The following is a 26,628-nucleotide window of genomic DNA, read 5'->3' as shown; positions in this document are numbered from 1 at the left end:
ACACACCGATATACCCCGCAGCCCTCACTGTAACACACCGATACACCCCGCACCCCTCACTGTAACACACCGATACACCCCGCACCCCTCACTGTAACACACCGATACACCCCACCCCTCACTGTAACACACCGATACACCCCACACCCCTCACTGTAACACACCGATACACCCCACACCCCTCACTGTAACACACCGGTACGCCCCGCACCCCTCACTGTAACACACCAATACACCCCACACCCCTCACTGTAACACACCGATATACCCCGCAGCCCTCACTGTAACACACCGATACACCCCGCACCCCTCACTGTAACACACCGATACACCCCGCACCCCTCACTGTAACACACCGATACACCCCACCCCTCACTGTAACACACCGATACACCCCACACCCCTCACTGTAACACACCGATACACCCCACACCCCTCACTGTAACACACCGATACGCCCCGCACCCCTGACTGTAACACACCGATACACCCCACACCCCTCACTGTAACACACCGATACACCCCGCACCCCTCACTGTAACACATCGATACACCCCGCACCCCTCACTGTAACACACCGATACACCCCACACCCCTCACTGTAACACACTGATATGCCCCACACCCCACAGCGTAAAACACCGATACACCCCGCACCCCTCACTGTAACATACCGATACACCCCTCACCCCTCACTGTAACACACCGATACACCCCACACCCCTCACTGTAACACACCGATACACCCCACACCCCTCACTGTAACACACTGATACACCCCGCACCCCTCACTGTAACATACCGATACACCCCACACCCCTCACTGTAACACACCGATATACCCCGCACCCCTCACTGTAACACACCGATACACCCCACACCCCTCACTGTAACACACCGATCCACCCCACACCCCTCAGTGTAACATACCGATACACCCCGCACCCCTCACTGTAACACACCGATACACCCCGCACCCCTCACTGTAACACACCGATACACCCCACACCCCTCACTGTAACACACCGATATACCCCACACCCCTCACTGTAACACACCGATACACCCCACACCCCTCACTGTAACACACCGATACACCCCACACTGTAACACACCGATACACCCCGCACCCCTCACTGTAACACACCGATACGCCCCGCACCCCTCACTGTAACACACTGATATACCCCACACCCCACAGCGTAAAACACCGATACACCCCGCACCCCTCACTGTAACACACCGATACACCCCACACCCCTCACTGTAACACACCGATACGCCCCGCACCCCTCACTGTAACACACCGATACACCCCACACCCCTCACTGTAACACACCGATACACCCCGCACCCCTCACTGTAACACACCGATATACCCCACACCCCTCACTGTAACACACCGATACACCCCACACCCCTCACTGTAACACACCGATACACCCCGCACCCCTCACTGTAACACACCGATACACCCCGCACCCCTCACTGTAACACACCGATACACCCCACACCCCTCACTGTAACACACCGATACGCCCCGCACCCCTCACTGTAACACACCGATACACCCCACACCCCTCACTGTAACACACCGATACACCCCGCACCCCTCACTGTAACACACCGATATACCCCACACCCCTCACTGTAACACACCGATACACGCCGCACCCCTCACTGTAACACACCGATATACCCCACACCCCTCACTGTAACACACCGATACACCCCACACCCCTGACTGTAACACACCGATATACCCCACACCCCTCACTGTAACACACCGATACACCCCGCACCCCTCACTGTAACACACCGATACGCCCCGCACCCCTCACTGTAACACACTGATATACCCCACACCCCACAGCGTAAAACACCGATACACCCCGCACCCCTCACTGTAACATACCGATACACCCCGCACCCCTCACGGTAACACACCGATACACCCCACACCCCTCACTGTAACACACCGATACGCCCCGCACCCCTCACTGTAACACACCGATACACCCCACACCCCTCACTGTAACACACCGATACACCCCGCACCCCTCACTGTAACACACCGATATACCCCACACCCCTCACTGTAACACACCGATACACCCCACACCCCTCACTGTAACACACCGATACACCCCGCACCCCTCACTGTAACATACCGATACACCCCACACCCCTCACTGTAACACACCGATACACCCCGCACCCCTCACTGTAACACACCGATACACCCCATCCCTCACTGTAACACACCGATACACCCCACACCCCTCACTGTAACACACCGATACACCCCACACCCCTCACTGTAACACACCGATACGCCCCGCACCCCTCACTGTAACACACCGATACACCCCACACCCCTCACTGTAACACACCGATACACCCCGCACCCCTCACTGTAACACACCGATATACCCCACACCCCTCACTGTAACACACCGATACACGCCGCACCCCTCCCTGTAACACACCGATACACCCCACCCCTCACTGTAACACACCGATACACCCCACACCCCTCACTGTAACACACCGATATACCCCGCACCCCTCACTGTAACACACCGATATACCCCACACCCCTCACTGTAACACACCGATACGCCCCGCACCCCTCACTGTAACACACCAATACACCCCGCACCCCTCACTGTAACACACCGATCCACCCCACACCCCTCACTGTAACACACCGATACACCCCACACCCCTCACTGTAACACACCGATACACCCCGCACCCCTCACTGTAACACACCGATATACCCCGCACCCCTCACTGTAACACACCGATACACCCCACACCCCTCACTGTAACACACCGATATACCCCACACCCCTCACTGTAACACACCGATACACCCCGCACCCCTCACTGTAACACACCGATACACCCCGCACCCCTCACTGTAACACACCGATACACCCCGCACCCCTCACTGTAACACACCGATATACCCCACACCCCTCACTGTAACACACCGATACACCCCACACCCCTCACTGTAACACACCGATATACCCCGCACCCCTCACTGTATCACACCGATACACCCCACACCCCTCACTGTAACACACCGATACACCCCACACTGTAACACACCGATACACCCCGCACCCCTCACTGTAACACACCGATACACCCCACACTGTAACACACCGATACACCCCGCACCCCTCACTGTAACACACCGATACACCCCGCACCCCTCACTGTAACACACCGATACACCCCGCACCCCTCACTGTAACACACCGATACACCCCGCACCCCTCACTGTAACACACCGATACACCCCGCACCCCTCACTGTAACACACCGATATACCCCACACCCCTCACTGTAACACACCGATACACCCCGCACCCCTCACTGTATCACTGTAACACACCGATACACCCCGCACCCCTCACTGTAACACACCGATACACCCCGCACCCCTCACTGTAACACACCGATACACCCCGCACCCCTCACTGTAACACACCGATATACCCCGCACCCCTCACTGTAACACACCGATATACCCCACACTCCTCACGGTAACACACCGATATACCCCACACCCCTCACTGTAACACACCGATACACCCCGCACCCCTCACTGTATCACTGTAACACACCGATACACCCCGCACCCCTCACTGTAACATACCGATACACCCCACACCCCTCACTGTAACACACCGATATACCCCACACCCCTCACTGTAACACACCGATACACCCCGCACCCCTCACTGTAACACACCGATACACCCCACCCCTCACTGTAACACACCGATACACCCCACACCCCTCACTGTAACACACCGATACTCCCCGCACCCCTCACTGTATCACTGTAACACACCGATACACCCCGCACCCCTCACTGTAACATACCGATACACCCCACACCCCTCACTGTAACACACCGATATACCCCACACCCCTCACTGTAACACACGGATACAGCCCGCACCCCTCACTGTAACACACCGATACACCCCACCCCTCACTGTAACACACCGATACACCCCACACCCCTCACTGTAACACACCGATACACCCCACACCCCTCACTGTAACACACCGATACGCCCCGCACCCCTCACTGTAACACACCGATATACCCCGCACCCCTCACTGTAACACAGTGATACACCCCGCACCCCTCACTGTAACACATCGATACACCCCGCACCCCTCACGGTAACACACCGATACACCCCGCACCCCTCACTGTAACACATCGATACACCCCGCACCCCTCACTGTAACACACCGATACACCCCACACCCCTCACTGTAACACACTGATATACCCCACACCCCACAGCGTAAAACACCGATACACCCCGCACCCCTCACTGTAACATACCGATACACCCCGCACCCCTCACTGTAACACACCGATACACCCGCACCGCTCACTGTAACACACCGATACACCCCGCACCCCTCACTGTAACACACCGATACATCCCACCCCTCACTGTAACACACCGATACACCCCACACCCCTCACTGTAACACACCGATATACCCCGCACACCTCACTGTAACACACCGATATACCCCACACACCTCACTGTAACACACCGATACGCCCCTCACCCCTCACTGTAACACACCGATATACCCCACCCCTCACTGTAACACACCGATACACCCCGCACCCCTCACTGTAACACACCGATACACCCCACCCCTCACTGCACCACACCGATATACCCCACACCCCTCACTGTAACACACCGATACACCCCTCACTGTAACACACCGATACACCCCTCACTGTAACACACCAATACACCCCACACCCCTCACTGTAACACACCGATACGCCCCGCACCCCTCACTGTAACACACCGATACACCCCGCGCCCCTCACTGTAACGCACCGATACACCCCACCCCTCGCTGTAAACCACCGATACACCCCACACCCCTCACTGTAACACACCGATATACCCCACACCCCTCACTGTAACACACCGATACACCCCGCACCCCTCACTGTAACACACCGATACACCCCACACCCCTCACTGTAACACACCGATATACCCCACACCCCTCACTGTAACACACCGATACACCCCGCACCCCTCACTGTAACACACCGATATACCCCACACCCCTCACTGTAACACACCGATACACCCCACACCCCTCACTGTAACACACCGATACACCCCGCACCCCTCACTGTAACACACCGATACACCCCACACCCCTCACTGTAACACACCGATATACCCTGCACCCCTCACTGTAACACACCGATACACCCCACACCCCTCACTGTAACACACCGATACACCCCACACCCCTCACTGTTACACACCGATATACCCCGAACCCCTCACTGTAACACACCGATACACCCCACGCCCCTCACTGTAACGCACCGATACACCCCACCCCTCACTGTAACACACCGATACTCCCCACACCCCTCACTGTAACACACCGATACACCCCACACCCCTCACTGTAACACACCGATACACCCCACACCCCTCACTGTAACACACCGATACACCCCACACCCCTCACTGTAACACACCGATACACCCCACACCCCTCACTGTAACACACCGATACGCCCCGCACCCCTCACTGTAACACACCGATACACCCCGCACCCCTCACTGTAACACACCGATACACCCCACCCCTCACTGTAACACACCGATACACCCCACACCCGTCACTGTAACACACCGATACACCCTGCAACCCTCACTGTAACACACCGATACGCCCCGCACCCCTCACTGTAACACACCGATACGCCCCGCACCCCTCACTGTAACACACCGTTACGCCCCACGCCCCTCAATGTAACGCACCGATACACCCCACCCCTCACTGTAACACACTGATACACCCCGCACGCCTCACTGTAACACACCGATATACCCCCCACCCCTCACTGTAACATACCGATACACCCCACACCCCTCACTGTAACACACCGATACACCCCGCACCCCTCACTGTAACACACCGATACACCCCGCACCCCTCACTGTAACACACCGATACACCCCACCCCTCACTGTAACACACCGATACACCCCACACCCCTCACTGTAACGCACCGATACACCCCACCCCTCACTGTAACACACTGATACACCCCGCACCCGTCACTGTAACACACCGATATACCCCACACCCCTCACTGTAACATACCGATACACCCCACACCCCTCACTGTAACACACCGATACACCCCGCACCCCTCACTGTAACACACCGATACACCCCACCCCTCACTGTAACACACCGATACACCCCACACCCCTCACTGTAACACACCGATACACCCCACACCCCTCACTGTAACACACCGATACGCCCCGCACCCCTCACTGTAACACACCGATACACCCCACACCCCTCACTGTAACACACCGATATACCCCGCACCCCTCACTGTAACACACCGATATACCCCACACTCCTCACGGAAACACACCGATATACCCCACACCCCTCACTGTAACACACCGATACACCCCGCACCCCTCACTGTATCACTGTAACACACCGATACACCCCGCACCCCTCACTGTAACATACCGATACACCCCACACCCCTCACTGTAACACACCGATATACCCCACACCCCTCACTGTAACACAAGGATACACCCCGCACCCCTCACTGTAACACACCGATACACCCCACCCCTCACTGTAACACACCGATACACCCCACACCCCTCACTGTAACACACCGATACACCCCGCACCCCTCACTGTATCACTGTAACACACCGATACACCCCACACCCCTCACTGTAACACACCGATATACCCCACACCCCTCACTGTAACACACGGATACAGCCCGCACCCCTCACTGTAACACACCGATACACCCCACCCCTCACTGTAACACACCGATACACCCCCACACCCCTCACTGTAACACACCGATACACCCCACACCCCTCACTGTAACACACCGATACACCCCGCACCCCTCACTGTAACACACCGATATACCCCGCACCCCTCACTGTATCACACCGATACACCCCGCACCCCTCACTGTAACACATCGATACACCCCGCACCCCTCACTGTAACACACCGATACACCCCGCACCCCTCACTGTAACACATCGATACACCCCGCACCCCTCACTGTAACACACCGATACACCCCACACCCCTCACTGTAACACACCGATACACCCCGCACCCCTCACTGTAACACACCGATATACCCCGCACCCCTCACTGTAACACACCGATACACCCCGCACCCCTCACTGTAACACATCGATACACCCCGCACCCCTCACTGTAACACACCGATACACCCCGCACCCCTCACTGTAACACATCGATACACCCCGCACCCCTCACTGTAACACACCGATACACCCCACACCCCTCACTGTAACACACTGATATACCCCACACCCCACAGCGTAAAACACCGATACACCCCGCACCCCTCACTGTAACACACCGATACACCCCACACCCCTCACTGTAACACACCGATATACCCCACACCCCTCACTGTAACACACCGATACACCCCACACCCCTCACTGTAACACACCGATACACCCCACACCCCTCACTGTAACACACCGATATACCCCGCACCCCTCACTGTAACACACCGATATACCCCACACCCCTCACTGTAACACACCGATACGCCCCGCACCCCTCACTGTAACACACCAATACACCCCACACCCCTCACTGTAACACACCGATATACCCCGCAGCCCTCACTGTAACACACCGATACACCCCGCACCCCTCACTAACTCACCGATACACCCCGCACCCCTCACTGTAACACACCGATACACCCCGCACCCCTCACTGTAACACACCGATATACCCCACACCCCTCACTGTAACGCATCGATACACCCCACACCCGTCACTGTAACACACCGATACACCCCGCAACCCTCACTGTAACACACCGAGACACCCCGCACCCCTCACTGTAACGCACCGATACACCCCACCCCTCACTGTAACACACTGATACACCCCGCACCCGTCACTGTAACACACCGATATACCCCACACCCCTCACTGTAACACACCGATACACCCCACACCCCTCACTGTAACACACCGATACACCCCGCACCCCTCACTGTAACACACCGATACACCCCACACCCCTCACTGTAACACACCGATACACCCCGCACCCCTCACTGTAACACACCGATACACCCCACCCCTCACTGTAACACACCGATACACCCCACACCCCTCACTGTAACACACCGATACACCCCGCACCCCTCACTGTAACACACCGATACACCCCACCCCTCACTGCACCACACCGATATACCCCACACCCCTCACTGTAACACACCGATACACCCCTCACTGTAACACACCGATACACCCCTCACTGTAACACACCAATACACCCCACACCCCTCACTGTAACACACCGATACGCCCCGCACCCCTCACTGTAACACACCGATACACCCCGCGCCCCTCACTGTAACGCACCGATACACCCCACCCCTCGCTGTAAACCACCGATACACCCCACACCCCTCACTGTAACACACCGATATACCCCACACCCCTCACTGTAACACACCGATACACCCCGCACCCCTCACTGTAACACACCGATACACCCCACACCCCTCACTGTAACACACCGATATACCCCACACCCCTCACTGTAACACACCGATACACCCCGCACCCCTCACTGTAACAGACCGATATACCCCACACCCCTCACTGTAACACACCGATACACCCCACACCCCTCACTGTAACACACCGATACACCCCGCACCCCTCACTGTAACACACCGATACACCCCACACCCCTCACTGTAACACACCGATATACCCTGCACCCCTCACTGTAACACACCGGTACACCCCACACCCCTCACTGTAACACACCGATACACCCCACACCCCTCACTGTTACACACCGATATACCCCGAACCCCTCACTGTAACACACCGATACACCCCACGCCCCTCACTGTAACGCACCGATACACCCCACCCCTCACTGTAACACACCGATACTCCCCACACCCCTCACTGTAACACACCGATACACCCCACACCCCTCACTGTAACACACCGATACACCCCACACCCCTCACTGTAACACACCGATACACCCCACACCCCTCACTGTAACACACCGATACGCCCCGCACCCCTCACTGTAACACACCGATACACCCCGCACCCCTCACTGTAACACACCGATACACCCCGCACCCCTCACTGTAACACACCGATACACCCCACCCCTCACTGTAACACACCGATACACCCCACACCCGTCACTGTAACACACCGATACACCCTGCAACCCTCACTGTAACACACCGATACGCCCCGCACCCCTCACTGTAACACACCGATACGCCCCGCACCCCTCACTGTAACACACCGTTACGCCCCACGCCCCTCACTGTAACGCACCGATACACCCCACCCCTCACTGTAACACACTGATACACCCCGCACGCCTCACTGTAACACACCGATATACCCCCCACCCCTCACTGTAACATACCGATACACCCCACACCCCTCACTGTAACACACCGATACACCCCGCACCCCTCACTGTAACACACCGATACACCCCGCACCCCTCACTGTAACACACCGATACACCCCACCCCTCACTGTAACACACCGATACACCCCACACCCCTCACTGTAACGCACCGATACACCCCACCCCTCACTGTAACACACTGATACACCCCGCACCCGTCACTGTAACACACCGATATACCCCACACCCCTCACTGTAACATACCGATACACCCCACACCCCTCACTGTAACACACCGATACACCCCGCACCCCTCACTGTAACACACCGATACACCCCACCCCTCACTGTAACACACCGATACACCCCACACCCCTCACTGTAACACACCGATACACCCCACACCCCTCACTGTAACACACCGATACGCCCCGCACCCCTCACTGTAACACACCGATACACCCCACACCCCTCACTGTAACACACCGATATACCCCGCACCCCTCACTGTAACACACCGATATACCCCACACTCCTCACGGAAACACACCGATATACCCCACACCCCTCACTGTAACACACCGATACACCCCGCACCCCTCACTGTATCACTGTAACACACCGATACACCCCGCACCCCTCACTGTAACATACCGATACACCCCACACCCCTCACTGTAACACACCGATATACCCCACACCCCTCACTGTAACACACCGATACACCCCGCACCCCTCACTGTAACACACCGATACACCCCACCCCTCACTGTAACACACCGATACACCCCACACCCCTCACTGTAACACACCGATACACCCCGCACCCCTCACTGTATCACTGTAACACACCGATACACCCCACACCCCTCACTGTAACACACCGATATACCCCACACCCCTCACTGTAACACACGGATACAGCCCGCACCCCTCACTGTAACACACCGATACACCCCACCCCTCACTGTAACACACCGATACACCCCCACACCCCTCACTGTAACACACCGATACACCCCACACCCCTCACTGTAACACACCGATACACCCCGCACCCCTCACTGTAACACACCGATATACCCCGCACCCCTCACTGTAACACACCGATACACCCCGCACCCCTCACTGTAACACATCGATACACCCCGCACCCCTCACTGTAACACACCGATACACCCCGCACCCCTCACTGTAACACATCGATACACCCCGCACCCCTCACTGTAACACACCGATACACCCCACACCCCTCACTGTAACACACTGATATACCCCACACCCCACAGCGTAAAACACCGATACACCCCGCACCCCTCACTGTAACATACCGATACACCCCACCCCTCACTGTAACACACCGATACACCCCACCCCTCACTGTAACACACCGATACACCCCACACCCCTCACTGTAACACACCGATATACCCCGCACCCCTCACTGTAACACACCGATATACCCGACACCCCTCACTGTAACACACCGATACGCCCCGCACCCCTCACTGTAACACACCAATACACCCCACCCCTCACTGTAACACACTGATACACCCCGCACCCGTCACTGTAACACACCGATATACCCCACACCCCTCACTGTAACACACCGATACACCCCACACCCCTCACTGTAACACACCGATACACCCCGCACCCCTCACTGTAACACACCGATACACCCCACACCCCTCACTGTAACACACCGATACACCCCGCACCCCTCACTGTAACACACCGATACACCCCACCCCTCACTGTAACACACCGATACACCCCACACCCCTCACTGTAACACACCGATACACCCCACACCCCTCACTGTAACACACCGATACGCCCCGCACCCCTCACTGTAACACACCGATACACCCCACACCCCTCACTGTAACACACCGATATACCCCGCACCCCTCACTGTAACACACCGATATACCCCACACTCCTCACGGTAACACACCGATATACCCCACACCCCTCACTGTAACACACCGATACACCCCGCACCCCTCACTGTATCACTGTAACACACCGATACACCCGCACCCCTCACTGTAACATACCGATACACCCCACACCCCTCACTGTAACACACCGATACACCCCACACCCCACACTGTAACACACCGATACACCCCACACCCCTCACTGTAACACACCGATACACCCCACACCCCTCACTGTAACACACCGATACACCCCACCCCTCACTGTAACACACCGATGCACCCCACACCCCACACTGTAACACACCGATACACCCCACCCCTCACTGTAACACACCGATACACCCCGCACCCCTCACTGTAACACACCGATACACCCCACCCCTCACTGTAACACACCGATACACCCCACACCCCTCACTGTAACACACCGATACACCCCGCACCCCTCACTGTATCACTGTAACACACCGATACACCCCGCACCCCTCACTGTAACATACCGATACACCCCACACCCCTCACTGTAACACACCGATATACCCCACACCCCTCACTGTAACACACGGATACAGCCCGCACCCCTCACTGTAACACACCGATACACCCCACCCCTCACTGTAACACACCGATACACCCCACACCCCTCACTGTAACACACCGATACACCCCACACCCCTCACTGTAACACACCGATACGCCCCGCACCCCTCACTGTAACACACCGATATACCCCGCACCCCTCAAAGTAACACAGTGATACACCCCGCACCCCTCACTGTAACACATCGATACACCCCGCACCCCTCACTGTAACACACCGATACACCCCGCACCCCTCACTGTAACACATCGATACACCCCGCACCCCTCACTGTAACACTCCGATACACCCCACACCCCTCACTGTAACACACTGATATACCCCACACCCCACAGCGTAAAACACCGATACACCCCGCACCCCTCACTGTAACATACCGATACACCCCGCACCCCTCACTGTAACACACCGTTACACCCCTCACCCCTCACTGTAACACACCGATACACCCCGCACCCCTCACTGTAACACACCGATACACCCCACCCCTCACTGTAACACACCGATACACCCCACACCCCTCACTGTAACACACCGATATACCCCGCACACCTCACTGTAACACACCGATATACCCCACACACCTCACTGTAACACACCGATACGCCACACACCCCTCACTGTAACACACCAATACACCCCACACCCCTCACTGTAACACACCGATATACCCCGCAGCCCTCACTGTAACACACCGATACACCCCGCACCCCTCACTGTAACACACCGATACACCCCACACCCCTCACTGTAACACACCGATACACCCCACACCCGTCACTGGAACACACCGATACACCCCGCACCCCTCACTGTAACACACCGATACACCCCGCACCCCTCACTGTAACACACCGATACACCCCACACCCCTCACTGTAACACACCGATACACCCCACACCCCTCACTGTAACACACCGATACACCCCACCCCTCACTGCACCACACCGATATACCCCACACCCCTCACTGTAACACACCGATACGCCCCGCACCCCTCACTGTAACACACCGATACACCCCGCACCCCTCACTGTAACACACCGATACACCCCACCCCTCACTGTAACACACCGATACACCCCGCACCCCTCACTGTAACACACCGATACACCCCACCCCTCACTGCACCACACCGATATACCCCACACCCCTCACTGTAACACACCGATACACCCCTCACTGTAACACACCGATACACCCCTCACTGTAACACACCGATACACCCCACACCCCTCACTGTAACACACCGATACGCCCCGCACCCCTCACTGTAACACACCGATACACCCCGCGCCCCTCACTGTAACGCACCGATACACCCCACCCCTCGCTGTAAAACACCGATACACCCCACACCCCTCACTGTAACACACCGATATACCCCACACCCCTCACTGTAACACACCGATACACCCCGCACCCCTCACTGTAACACACCGATATACCCCACACCCCTCACTGTAACACACCGATATACCCTGCACCCCTCACTGTAACACACCGATACACCCCACACCCCTCACTGTAACACACCGATACACCCCACACCCCTCACTGTTTCACACCGATATACCCCGAACCCCTCACTGTAACACACCGATACACCCCACGCCCCTCACTGTAACGCACCGATACACCCCACCCCTCACTGTAACACACCGATACACCCCACACCCCTCACTGTAACACACCGATACACCCCACACCCCTCACTGTAACACACCGATACACCCCACACCCCTCACTGTAACACACCGATACACCCCACACCCCTCACTGTAACACACCGATACACCCCACACCCCTCACTGTAACACACCGATACGCCCCGCACCCCTCACTGTAACACACCGATACACCCCGCACCCCTCACTGTAACACACCGATACACCCCGCACCCCTCACTGTAACACACCGATACACCCCACCCCTCACTGTAACACACCGATACACCCCACACCCGTCACTGTAACACACCGATACACCCTGCAACCCTCACTGTAACACACCGATACGCCCCGCACCCCTTACTGTAACACACCGATACACCCCACGCCCCTCACTGTAACGCACCGATACACCCCACCCCTCACTGTAACACACTGATACACCCCGCACCCCTCACTGTAACACACCGATATACCCCCCACCCCTCACTGTAACACACCGATACGCCCCACACCCCTCACTGTAACACACCGATACGCCCCGCACCCCTCACTGTAACACACCGTTACGCCCCACGCCCCTCACTGTAACGCACCAATACACCCCACCCCTCACTGTAACACACTGATACACCCCGCACGCCTCACTGTAACACACCGATATACCCCCCACCCCTCACTGTAACATACCGATACACCCCACACCCCTCACTGTAACACACCGATACACCCCGCACCCCTCACTGTAACACACCGATACACCCCGCACCCCTCACTGTAACACACCGATACACCCCACCCCTCACTGTAACACACCGATACACCCCACACCCCTTACTGTAACGCACCGATACACCCCACCCCTCACTGTAACACACCGATACACCCCACCCCTCACTGTTACACACCGATACACCCCACACCCCTCACTGTAACACACCGATACACCCCACACCCCTCACTGTAACACACTGATACACCCCACACCCCTCACTGTAACACACCGATACGCCCCGCACCCCTCACTGTAACACACCGATACACCCCACACCCCTCACTGTAACACACCGATACCCCCCACACCCCTCACTGTAACACACCGATACACCCCACACCCCTCACTGTAACACACCGATACACCCCACACCCCTCACTGTAACACACCGATACACCCCACACCCCTCACTGTAACACACCGATACCCCCCACACCCCTCACTGTAACACACCGATACACCCCACACCCCTCACTGTAACACACCGATACACCCCACCCCTCACTGTAACACACCGATACACCCCACACCCCACACTGTAACACACCGATACACCCCACACCCCTCACTGTAACACACTGATACACCCCACACCCCTCACTGTAACACACCGATACACCCCACACCCCTCACTGTAACACACCGATACACCCCACACCCCTCACTGTAACACACCGATACACCCCACCCCTCACTGTAACACACCGATGCACCCCACACCCCACACTGTAACACACCGATACACCCCACCCCTCACTGTAACACACCGATACACCCCACACCCCTCACTGTAACACACCGATACACCCCACCCCTCACTGTAACACACCGATACACCCCACACCCCTCACTGTAACACACCGATTCACCCCGCACCCCTCACTGTAACACACCGATACACCCCGCACCCCTCACTGTAACACACCGATACACCCCACCCCACACTGTAACACACCGATACACGCCACACCCCACACTGTAACTCACCGATACACCCCACACCCCTCACTGTAACACACCGATACACCCCACACCCCTCACTGTAACACACCGATACACCCCTCACTGTAACACACCGATACACCCCTCACTGTAACACACCGATACACCCCACACCCCTCACTGTAACACACCGATACGCCCCGCACCCCTCACTGTAACACACCGATACACCCCGCGCCCCTCACTGTAACGCACCGATACACCCCACCCCTCGCTGTAAAACACCGATACACCCCACACCCCTCACTGTAACACACCGATATACCCCACACCCCTCACTGTAACACACCGATACACCCCGCACCCCTCACTGTAACACACCGATACACCCCGCACCCCTCACTGTAACACACCGATACACCCCACCCCTCACTGTAACACACCGATACACCCCACACCCGTCACTGTAACACACCGATACACCCTGCAACCCTCACTGTAACACACCGATACGCCCCGCACCCCTTACTGTAACACACCGATACACCCCACGCCCCTCACTGTAACGCACCGATACACCCCACCCCTCACTGTAACACACTGATACACCCCGCACCCCTCACTGTAACACACCGATATACCCCCCACCCCTCACTGTAACACACCGATACGCCCCACACCCCTCACTGTAACACACCGATACGCCCCGCACCCCTCACTGTAACACACCGTTACGCCCCACGCCCCTCACTGTAACGCACCAATACACCCCACCCCTCACTGTAACACACCGATATACCCCCCACCCCTCACTGTAACATACCGATACACCCCACACCCCTCACTGTAACACACCGATACACCCCGCACCCCTCACTGTAACACACCGATACACCCCGCACCCCTCACTGTAACACACCGATACACCCCACCCCTCACTGTAACACACCGATACACCCCACACCCCTCACTGTAACGCACCGATACACCCCACCCCTCACTGTAACACACCGATACACCCCACACCCCTCACTGTAACACACCGATACACCCCACACCCCTCACTGTAACACACCGATACACCCCACACCCCTCACTGTAACACACTGATACACCCCACACCCCTCACTGTAACACACTGATACACCCCACACCCCTCACTGTAACACACCGATACGCCCCGCACCCCTCACTGTAACACACCGATACACCCCACACCCCTCACTGTAACACACCGATACCCCCCACACCCCTCACTGTAACACACCGATACACCCCACACCCCTCACTGTAACACACCGATACACCCCACACCCCTCACTGTAACACACCGATACACCCCACACCCCTCACTGTAACACACCGATACCCCCCACACCCCTCACTGTAACACACCGATATACCCCACACCCCTCACTGTAACACACCGATACGCCCCGCACCCCTCACTGTAACACACCAATACACCCCGCACCCCTCACTGTAACACACCGATCCACCCCACACCCCTCACTGTAACACACTGATACACCCCGCACGCCTCACTGTAACACACCGATATACCCCCCACCCCTCACTGTAACATACCGATACACCCCGCACCCCTCACTGTAACACACCGATACACCCCTCACCCCTCACTGTAACACACCGATACACCCCACACCCCTCACTGTAACACACTGATACACCCCGCACCCCTCACTGTAACATACCGATACACCCCACACCCCTCACTGTAACACACCGATATACCCCGCACCCCTCACTGTAACACACCGATACACCCCACACCCCTCACTGTAACACACCGATACACCCCACCCCTCACTGTAACACACCGATGCACCCCACACCCCACACTGTAACACACCGATACACCCCACCCCTCACTGTAACACACCGATACACCCCACACCCCTCACTGTAACACACCGATACACCCCACCCCTCACTGTAACACACCGATACACCCCACACCCCTCACTGTAACACACCGATTCACCCCGCACCCCTCACTGTAACACACCGATACACCCCGCACCCCTCACTGTAACACACCGATACACCCCACCCCTCACTGTAACACACCGATATACCTCACACCCCTCACTGTTACACACCGATACACCCCGCACCCCTCACTGTTAAACACTGATACACCCCACACCCCTCACTGTAACACACCGATACACCCCACACCCCTCACTGTAACACACCGATACACCCCACACCCCTCACTGCACCACACCGATATACCCCACACCCCTCACTGTAACACACCGATACACCCCACACCCCTCACTGCACCACACCGATATACCCCACACCCCTCACTGTAACACACCGATACGCCCCGCACCCCTCACTGTAACACACCAATACACCCCACACCCCCTCACTGTAACACACCGATATACCCCGCACCCCTCACTGTAACACACCGATACACTCCACACCCCTCACTGTAACACACCGATACACCCCACACCGCTCACTGTAACACACCGATACACCCCTCACCCCTCACTGTAACACACCGATACGCCCCGCACCCCTCACTGTAACACACCAATACACCCCACACCCCCTCACTGTAACACACCGATACACCCCACACCCCTCACTGTAACACACCGATATACCCCGCACCCCTCACTGTAACACACCGATACACTCCACACCCCTCACTGTAACACACCGATACACCCCTCGCTGTAACACACCGATGTACCCCGCACCCCTCACTGTAACACACCGATACACCCCACACTGTAACACACCGATACACCCCTCGCTGTAACACACCGATACACCCCGCACCCCTCACTGTAACACACCGATACACCCCACACTCCTCACTGTAACACACCGATACACCCCACACTCCTCACTGTAACACACCGATACACCCCTCGCTGTAACACACCGATACACCCCACACCCCTCACTGTAACACACCGATATCCCCCACACCCCTCACTGTAACACACCGATACACCCCACACCCCTCACTGTAACACACCGATACACCCCACAACCCTCACTGTAACACACCGATATACCCCGCACCCCTCACTGTAACACACCAATATACCCCTCACCCCTCACTGTAACACACCGATACACCCCACGCCCCTCACTGTAACGCACCGATATACCCCGCACCCCTCACTGTAACACACCGATACACCCCGCACCCCTCACTGTAACACACCGATACACCCCACACCCCTCACTGTAACACACCGATACACCCCGCACCCCTCACTGTAACACACCGATACACCCCACACCCCTCACTGTAACACACCGATACACCCCACACCCCTCACTGTAACACACCGATACGCCCCGCACCCCTCACTGTAACACACCGATACGCCCCGCACCCCTCACTGTAACACACCGATACACCCCGCACCCCTCACTGTAACACACCGATACACCCCGCACCCCTCACTGTAACACACCGATACACCCCACCCCTCACTGTAACACACCGATACACCCCACACCCGTCACTGTAACACACCGATACACCCTGCAACCCTCACTGTAACACACCGATACGCCCCGCACCCCTTACTGTAACACACCGATACACCCCACGCCCCTCACTGTAACGCACCGATACACCCCACCCCTCACTGTAACACACTGATACACCCCGCACCCCTCACTGTAACACACCGATATACCCCCCACCCCTCACTGTAACACACCGATACGCCCCACACCCCTCACTGTAACACACCGATACGCCCCACACCCCTCACTGTAACACACCGTTACGCCCCACGCCCCTCACTGTAACGCACCAATACACCCCACCCCTCACTGTAACACACTGATACACCCCGCACGCCTCACTGTAACACACCGATATACCCCCCACCCCTCACTGTAACATACCGATACACCCCACACCCCTCACTGTAACACACCGATACACCCCGCACCCCTCACTGTAACACACCGATACACCCCGCACCCCTCACTGTAACACACCGATACACCCCGCACCCCTCACTGTAACACACCGATACACCCCACCCCTCACTGTAACACACCGATACACCCCACACCCCTCACTGTAACGCACCGATACACCCCACCCCTCACTGTAACACACCGATACACCCCACCCCTCACTGTAACACACCGATACACCCCACACCCCTCACTGTAACACACCGATACACCCCACACCCCTCACTGTAACACACTGATACACCCCACACCCCTCACTGTAACACACCGATACGCCCCGCACCCCTCACTGTAACACACCGATACACCCCACACCCCTCACTGTAACACACCGATACCCCCCACACCCCTCACTGTAACACACCGATACACCCCACACCCCTCACTGTAACACACCGATACACCCCACACCCCTCACTGTAACACACCGATACCCCCCACACCCCTCACTGTAACACACCGATACACCCCACACCCCTCACTGTAACACACCGATACACCCCACCCCTCACTGTAACACACCGATACACCCCACACCCCACACTGTAACACACCGATACACCCCACACCCCTCACTGTAACACACCGATACACCCCACACCCCTCACTGTAACACACCGATACACCCCACACCCCTCACTGTAACACACCGATACACCCCACACCCCTCACTGTAACACACCGATACACCCCACCCCTCACTGTAACACACCGATGCACCCCACACCCCACACTGTAACACACCGATACACCCCACCCCTCACTGTAACACACCGATACACCCCACACCCCTCACTGTAACACACCGATACACCCCACCCCTCACTGTAACACACCGATACACCCCACACCCCTCACTGTAACACACCGATTCACCCCGCACCCCTCACTGTAACACACCGATACACCCCGCACCCCTCACTGTAACACACCGATACACCCCACCCCACACTGTAACACACCGATACACGCCACACCCCACACTGTAACTCACCGATACACCCCACACCCCTCACTGTAACACACCGATACACCCCACACCCCTCACTGTAACACACCGATACACCCCGCACCCCTCACTGTAACACACCGATACACCCCACACCCCTCACTGTAACACACCGATATACCCCACACCCCTCACTGTAACACACCGATACACCCGGCACCCCTCACTGTAACACACCGATACACCCCACACGCCTCACTGTAACGCACCGATATACCCCACACTCCTCACTGTAACACACCGATACACGCCACACCCCTCACTGTAACACACCGATACACCCCACACCCCTCACTGTTACACACCGATACACCCCACACCCCTCACTGTAACACACCGATACACCCCACCCCTCACTGTAACACACCGATACACCCCACACTCCTCACTGTAACACACCGATACACCCCTCGCTGTAACACACCGATACACCCCACACCCCTCACTGTAACACACCGATATCCCCCACACCCCTCACTGTAACACACCGATACACCCCACACCCCTCACTGTAACACACCGATACACCCCACACCCCTCACTGTTACACACCGATACACCCCGCACCCCTCACTGTTAAACACTGATACACCCCACACCCCTCACTGTAACACACCGATATACCCCACACCCCTCACTGTAACACACCGATACACCCCACACCCCTCACTGCACCACACCGATATACCCCACACCCCTCACTGTAACACACCGATACGCCCCGCACCCCTCACTGTAACACACCAATACACCCCACACCCCCTCACTGTAACACACCGATACACCCCACACCCCTCACTGTAACACACCGATATACCCCGCACCCCTCACTGTAACACACCGATACACTCCACACCCCTCACTGTAACACACCGATACACCCCACACCGCTCACTGTAACACACCGATACACCCCTCACCCCTCACTGTAACACACCGATACGCCCCGCACCCCTCACTGTAACACACCAATACACCCCACACCCCCTCACTGTAACACACCGATACACCCCACACCCCTCACTGTAACACACCGATATACCCCGCACCCCTCACTGTAACACACCGATACACTCCACACCCCTCACTGTAACACACCGATACACCCCACACCCCTCACTGTAACACACCGATGTACCCCGCACCCCTCACTGTAACACACCGATACACCCCACACTGTAACACACCGATACACCCCTCGCTGTAACACACCGATACACCCCGCACCCCTCACTGTAACACACCGATACACCCCACACTCCTCACTGTAACACACCGATACACCCCACACTCCTCACTGTAACACACCGATACACCCCTCGCTGTAACACACCGATACACCCCACACCCCTCACTGTAACACACCGATATCCCCCACACCCCTCACTGTAACACACCGATACACCCCACACCCCTCACTGTAACACACCGATACACCCCACAACCCTCACTGTAACACACCGATATACCCCGCACCCCTCACTGTAACACACCAATATACCCCTCACCCCTCACTGTAACACACCGATACACCCCACACCCCTCACTGTAACACACCGATATACCCCGCACCCCTCACTGTAACACACCGATACACCCCGCACCCCTCACTGTAACACACCGATACACCCCACATCCCTCACTGTAACACACCGATACACCCCGCACCCCTCACTGTAACACACCGATACACCCCACACCCCTCACTGTATCACACCGATATACCCCGCACCCCTCACTGTAACACACCGATACACCCCACACCCCTCACTGTAACACACCGATATACCCCACACCCCTCACTGTAACACACCGATACACCCCACACCCCTCACTGTAACACACCGATACACCCCTCACTGTAACACACCGATATACCCTGTCAATGTGAAACCTCTCTGATTCCCCCCAAGGCAATCCTGGAGACTCCAGACCGCCAGCTGACCCTGAACGAGATCTATCAGTGGTTCACTCGGAGTTTTGCTTTTTTCCGTTATAACACGGCCACATGGAAGGTACAGACTTTCACATGTGTGTGTCGCTGCCTCTCTGCTCTCTCTGTCTGTCTCTCTCTCTCTCTCTCTCTCTCCCCCCACGTCTCGCTCTCCCTCTCTCTCCACCTCTCGCACTCTCTCCTTCACCACATCTTGCTCTCTCTCTCTGACTCTCTCTGTCTCCCAGGGCCTTGGACGGCGGGGTGTTGTAGAACAGAGAGACCTGGGTCGGGGGGCTCAGGGACATAACCCTTTGCAGTTGGCGTCACAGGTAGACAGGGTGGGGAAGGAGGCGTTCGGCGCGCTGGCCTTCATCGCTCGGACCCTCTGAGTGTAGGAGCTGGGGACGTCACGCTGAGGTTGTACAGGGAACGTTGGTGAGGACCTCTTCTGGAGCGCTGTGCCCCAGCTCTGGTCACCCCCCCCGCCCCCAGTTGTAGGAAGGGTATTATTAAACTGGAGAGGGTTCAGGAGGGATTTACCGGGGGACGTGGCCGGGAATGGAGGGGTTTGAGATATAGGGAGAGGCCGGGGCTTTTATCACTGGAGGCTGAGCGGGGGGACCTTATAGAGGTTTATAAACCCATGAGGGGCATAGGAGGGGGGATTTTAACAGTCAGGGGTATTTTCTTAGCATGAGAAGAGCAAGTTTTAAAACAAAATACAAGGGGCAATTTTACTTTTACACAGAGGGCGGTCCGTGTGTGGGATGAGCTTCTAGAGGAAGTGGTGGACGTGGGGGACAGATACAATGTATAATAGACATTTGGATAAGGACATGGCTGGGGAAGGGGTTTGGAGGGAGATGGCCTGGGAGCAGGTGGCTGGGCTGGGGGTTTGGGTTAGCATGGGCTGGATGTGCTGAAGGGTCTGTTCGCGTGCTGTAAGACTGTACGCCTCTCTCTCTCCCTGCCACCACCCCCGCCACCGCCCCACCGACCCCAGAATGCGGTTCGTCACAATCTGAGCTTACACAAGTGTTTCGTCCGAGTCGAGAACGTCAAGGGATCTGTCTGGACGGTCAATGAGCTGGAATTCGAGAGGCGACGGGGACAGAGAGCCAGCAGGTAGAGCGCCCGGGAGGTGGGGAAGAGGGCACAGGGAGATCCCAGGGACAGAGAGCCAGCAGCTAGAGCGCCCAGGGAGGGGGTGGGAGAGGGCGGTCGGGGCGAGGGCACAGCATGATCTTGGGGAGGTTGTGTCTCACAGAGCGAGACCTGCAAACACAGCCTTCCCGAACATACTCCCCTCTGTACGCAGTCCCCCTCCCCGTGCGCAGTCCCCCACTGTACGCAGCCTCCTGTACACACTCCCCCTCTGTGCAGCCCAACTGAATATGGCACCCCCCATACGCAGGTGCCCACCCGCGGACCCCCATGCATATAAACCCCAGGCCCACCATATCCAATCTCCTGTCCCAAATACGCATTGCTTGTGCACCCCAGTACACAGTCCTGGGAATACCAATGCACGCAGCCCCCGGCGCGGCTCGGTGCGCAGTCCCTGACACAGTACGGTGCGCAGTCCCCAGCGCGGCTCGGCGCGCAGGCCCCGGCGCAGTACAGCACACAGACCTGACTGTGCCCCTATGCCCACCCCAGGGCCCTGCGTTGATCTGGCTTGTCTTACACAGGCCGGCTGTACAGGAGGGGACGTGCAGGAAGGCTGTACGCAAGACCCAGAGATGATGCCCGGTGTTCCCCCTTCCCCTACTGGGACCAAGCTGGGAAAGGACCCAGGAAAACAGAGCCCCTCTGCGTGGATACCCGGCCTGCGTTCCGAGTCGGGAGCAAGCCATCCGGAATCTGTGGCTCGACCAGATCGACAGGACAGAAAGCTTTCGGAATAAATAATACTGCGTTCACTGAGCGATCTGTTGTCTGCTCGCCATTTATTACGCACACACTCGCACACACTCTCTCTCTCTTTCTCTCTCTCTCTCTCTCTCACACACACACACACACACACACACACACACACACACACACACACACACACACACACACACACACACACTCACACACTCTCTCTCTCACACGCACACACAGGGAGAGTGTACGTGTGTGTGAGAGAGACAGGCATTGCGTGTGAGTGCGAGAGAGTGTGTGTGTGTGTGAGAGAGAAGCAGAGTGTGTGCATGAGAGAGAGAAGGAGAGTGTGTGTGTGAGAGACAGGGAGAGTGTGTGTGATAGAGAGAGAGGAGAGTGTGCATGAGAGAGTGAGAAAGAGGGATTGCGTGTGAGTGTGTGAGAGAGAGAGTGTGTGTGTAAGAGAGAGAGAAGGAGAGTGTGTGTAGAGAGGGAGAGTGTGTGAGAGAGAGAAGTAGAGTGTGTGTCTGTGAGAGAGAGAGGGATTGAGTGTGTGTGAGTGAGAGAGAGGGCGATTGCGTGTGAGTGTGAGAGAGAGGGAGTGTGTGTGTGTGTGTGTGTGTGAGAGAGAGAGAGAGACAAGGAGAGAGTGCATGTGAGAGAGTGTGTGTGTGTGTGTGTGTGTGTGTGTGTGTGAGAGAGAGAGAGAGAAGGAGAGTGTGTGCGTGTGAGAGAGAGAGAAGGAGAGTGTGTGCGTGTGAGAGAGAGAGAACGAGAGTGTGTGCATGTGAGAGAGAGAGAAGGAGAGAGTGCGTGAGAGAGAGGGAGAGTGTTTTCGTGAGAGAGAGAGAGAGGGAGAGTGTGTGCGGGAGAGGGAGAGTGTGTGTGTGAGAGAGGGAGTGTGTGTGTGTGTGTGTGTGAGAGAGAGGAGAGTGTACGTGAGCGAGAGAGAGGGAGAGAGAGGGATTGCGTGTGAGTGTGAGAGAGAGAGAGAAGGAGAGTGTGTGTGAGAGAGGGACAGTGCGTGTGTGTGAGAGGGAGAGTGTGCGTGAGAGAGACGGAGAGTGTGCGTGAGAGAGAAGGAGAGAGTGTGTGTGTGAGAGAGAGAGGGATTGCGTGTGTGTCAGAGAGAGTGAGTGTGTGCGAGAGAGAGAGAAGGAGAGAGAGTGTGTGTGAGAGAGAGTGTGTGTCTGTGAGAGAAAGAGTGTTTGTGTGAGAGAGAGAGTGAGATGGATGGCGTGTGTGTATGAGAGAGGGAGTCGGAGAGTGTGTGTGAGAGAGAACGAGAGTGTGAGTGTGTGTGTGTGAGAGAAGGAGAGTGTGTCTGTGAAGGAGAGTGTGTGTGTGAGAGAGAGAGGCAGAGTGTGAGTGAGAGAGAGAGTGTGTGTGTGTTTGAGAGAGAGGGAATGTGTGTGAGAGAGAGAGGGTTTGTGTGTGAGGGTAAGGAGAGTGTGTGTGAGAGAGAGAGGGAGAGTGTGTGAGAGAGAGAAGGAGAGAGTGTGTGTGTGAGAGAGGGAGTGTGTGTCGGTGTGTGTGTGAGAGAGAGGGAGAGAGTGTGTGTGAGAGAGAGAAGAAGGGGAGAGTGTGTAAGAGAGAGAAGGAGAGTGATTGTGTGTGAGAGAGAAGGAGAGAGTGTGTGAGAGAGAAGGAGAGTGTGTGTGTGTGTGAGAGAAGGAGAGAGTGTGTGTGAGAGAGAAGGAGAGAGTGTGTGTGAGAGAGAGAAGGAGAGTGTGTGTGAGAGAGAGAAGGAGAGTGTGTGTGTGAGAGAGAAGGAGAGAGTGTGTGTGAGAGAGAGAAGGAGAGTGTGTGTGTGAGAGAGAGGGAGAGTGGGTGTGAGAGAGAGAAGGAGAGTGTGTGTGTGTGTGAGGGAGTGATGGAGAGTGTGTGTGTGAGAGAGAAGGAGAGAGTGTGTGTGAGAGAGAGAGGGATAGCGTGAGAGTGTGTGTGTGTGTGTGTGTTTGAGAGAGAGGGAATGTGTGTGAGAGAGAGAGGGATTGCGTGTGAGGGTGAGGAGAGTGTGTGTGTGTGAGAGAGAGAAAGAAGGAGAGTGTGTGTGAGAGAGAGAGGGAGAGTGTGTGAGAGAGACAAGGGGAGAGTGTGTGAGTGAGAGAGAAGGTGAGATTGTGTGAGAGAGAAGGTGAGAGTGTGTGTGAGAGAGAGGAGAGAGAGTGTATGTGTGTGTGTGTGTGAGAGAGGGAGTGTGTGTCGGTGTGTGTGAGAGAGGGAGGGAGAGTGTGTCTGAGAGTGTGTGTGAGAGAGAGAGAGGGAGAGTGTGTCTGAGAGTGTATGTGTGTGAGAGAGAGTGTGTGTGTGAGAGG

General features: G+C 56.6%; 1 protein-coding gene across 1 annotated transcript; it reads left to right on the top strand.

Annotated features, from left to right (window-relative positions):
* Nucleotides 1–22,394: 22,394 nt before the first annotated feature.
* Nucleotides 22,395–24,371, top strand: LOC132208191 (forkhead box protein P4-like; the record flags this gene model as incomplete). The annotated part of the gene is made up of 3 exons (XM_059643879.1): nt 22,395–22,523; nt 23,448–23,569; nt 24,136–24,371. Coding segments are annotated over 3 exons (306 nt in total), but the record flags the coding sequence as incomplete, so codon positions are not given.
* Nucleotides 24,372–26,628: the final 2,257 nt, after the last annotated feature.

This window comes from Stegostoma tigrinum, unplaced genomic scaffold (genome assembly GCF_030684315.1).
Source record: "Stegostoma tigrinum isolate sSteTig4 unplaced genomic scaffold, sSteTig4.hap1 scaffold_308, whole genome shotgun sequence".
In the NCBI taxonomy this organism is placed as follows: Eukaryota; Metazoa; Chordata; class Chondrichthyes; order Orectolobiformes; family Stegostomatidae; genus Stegostoma; species Stegostoma tigrinum.
This window is presented reverse-complemented; position numbering and strand designations above follow the sequence as displayed.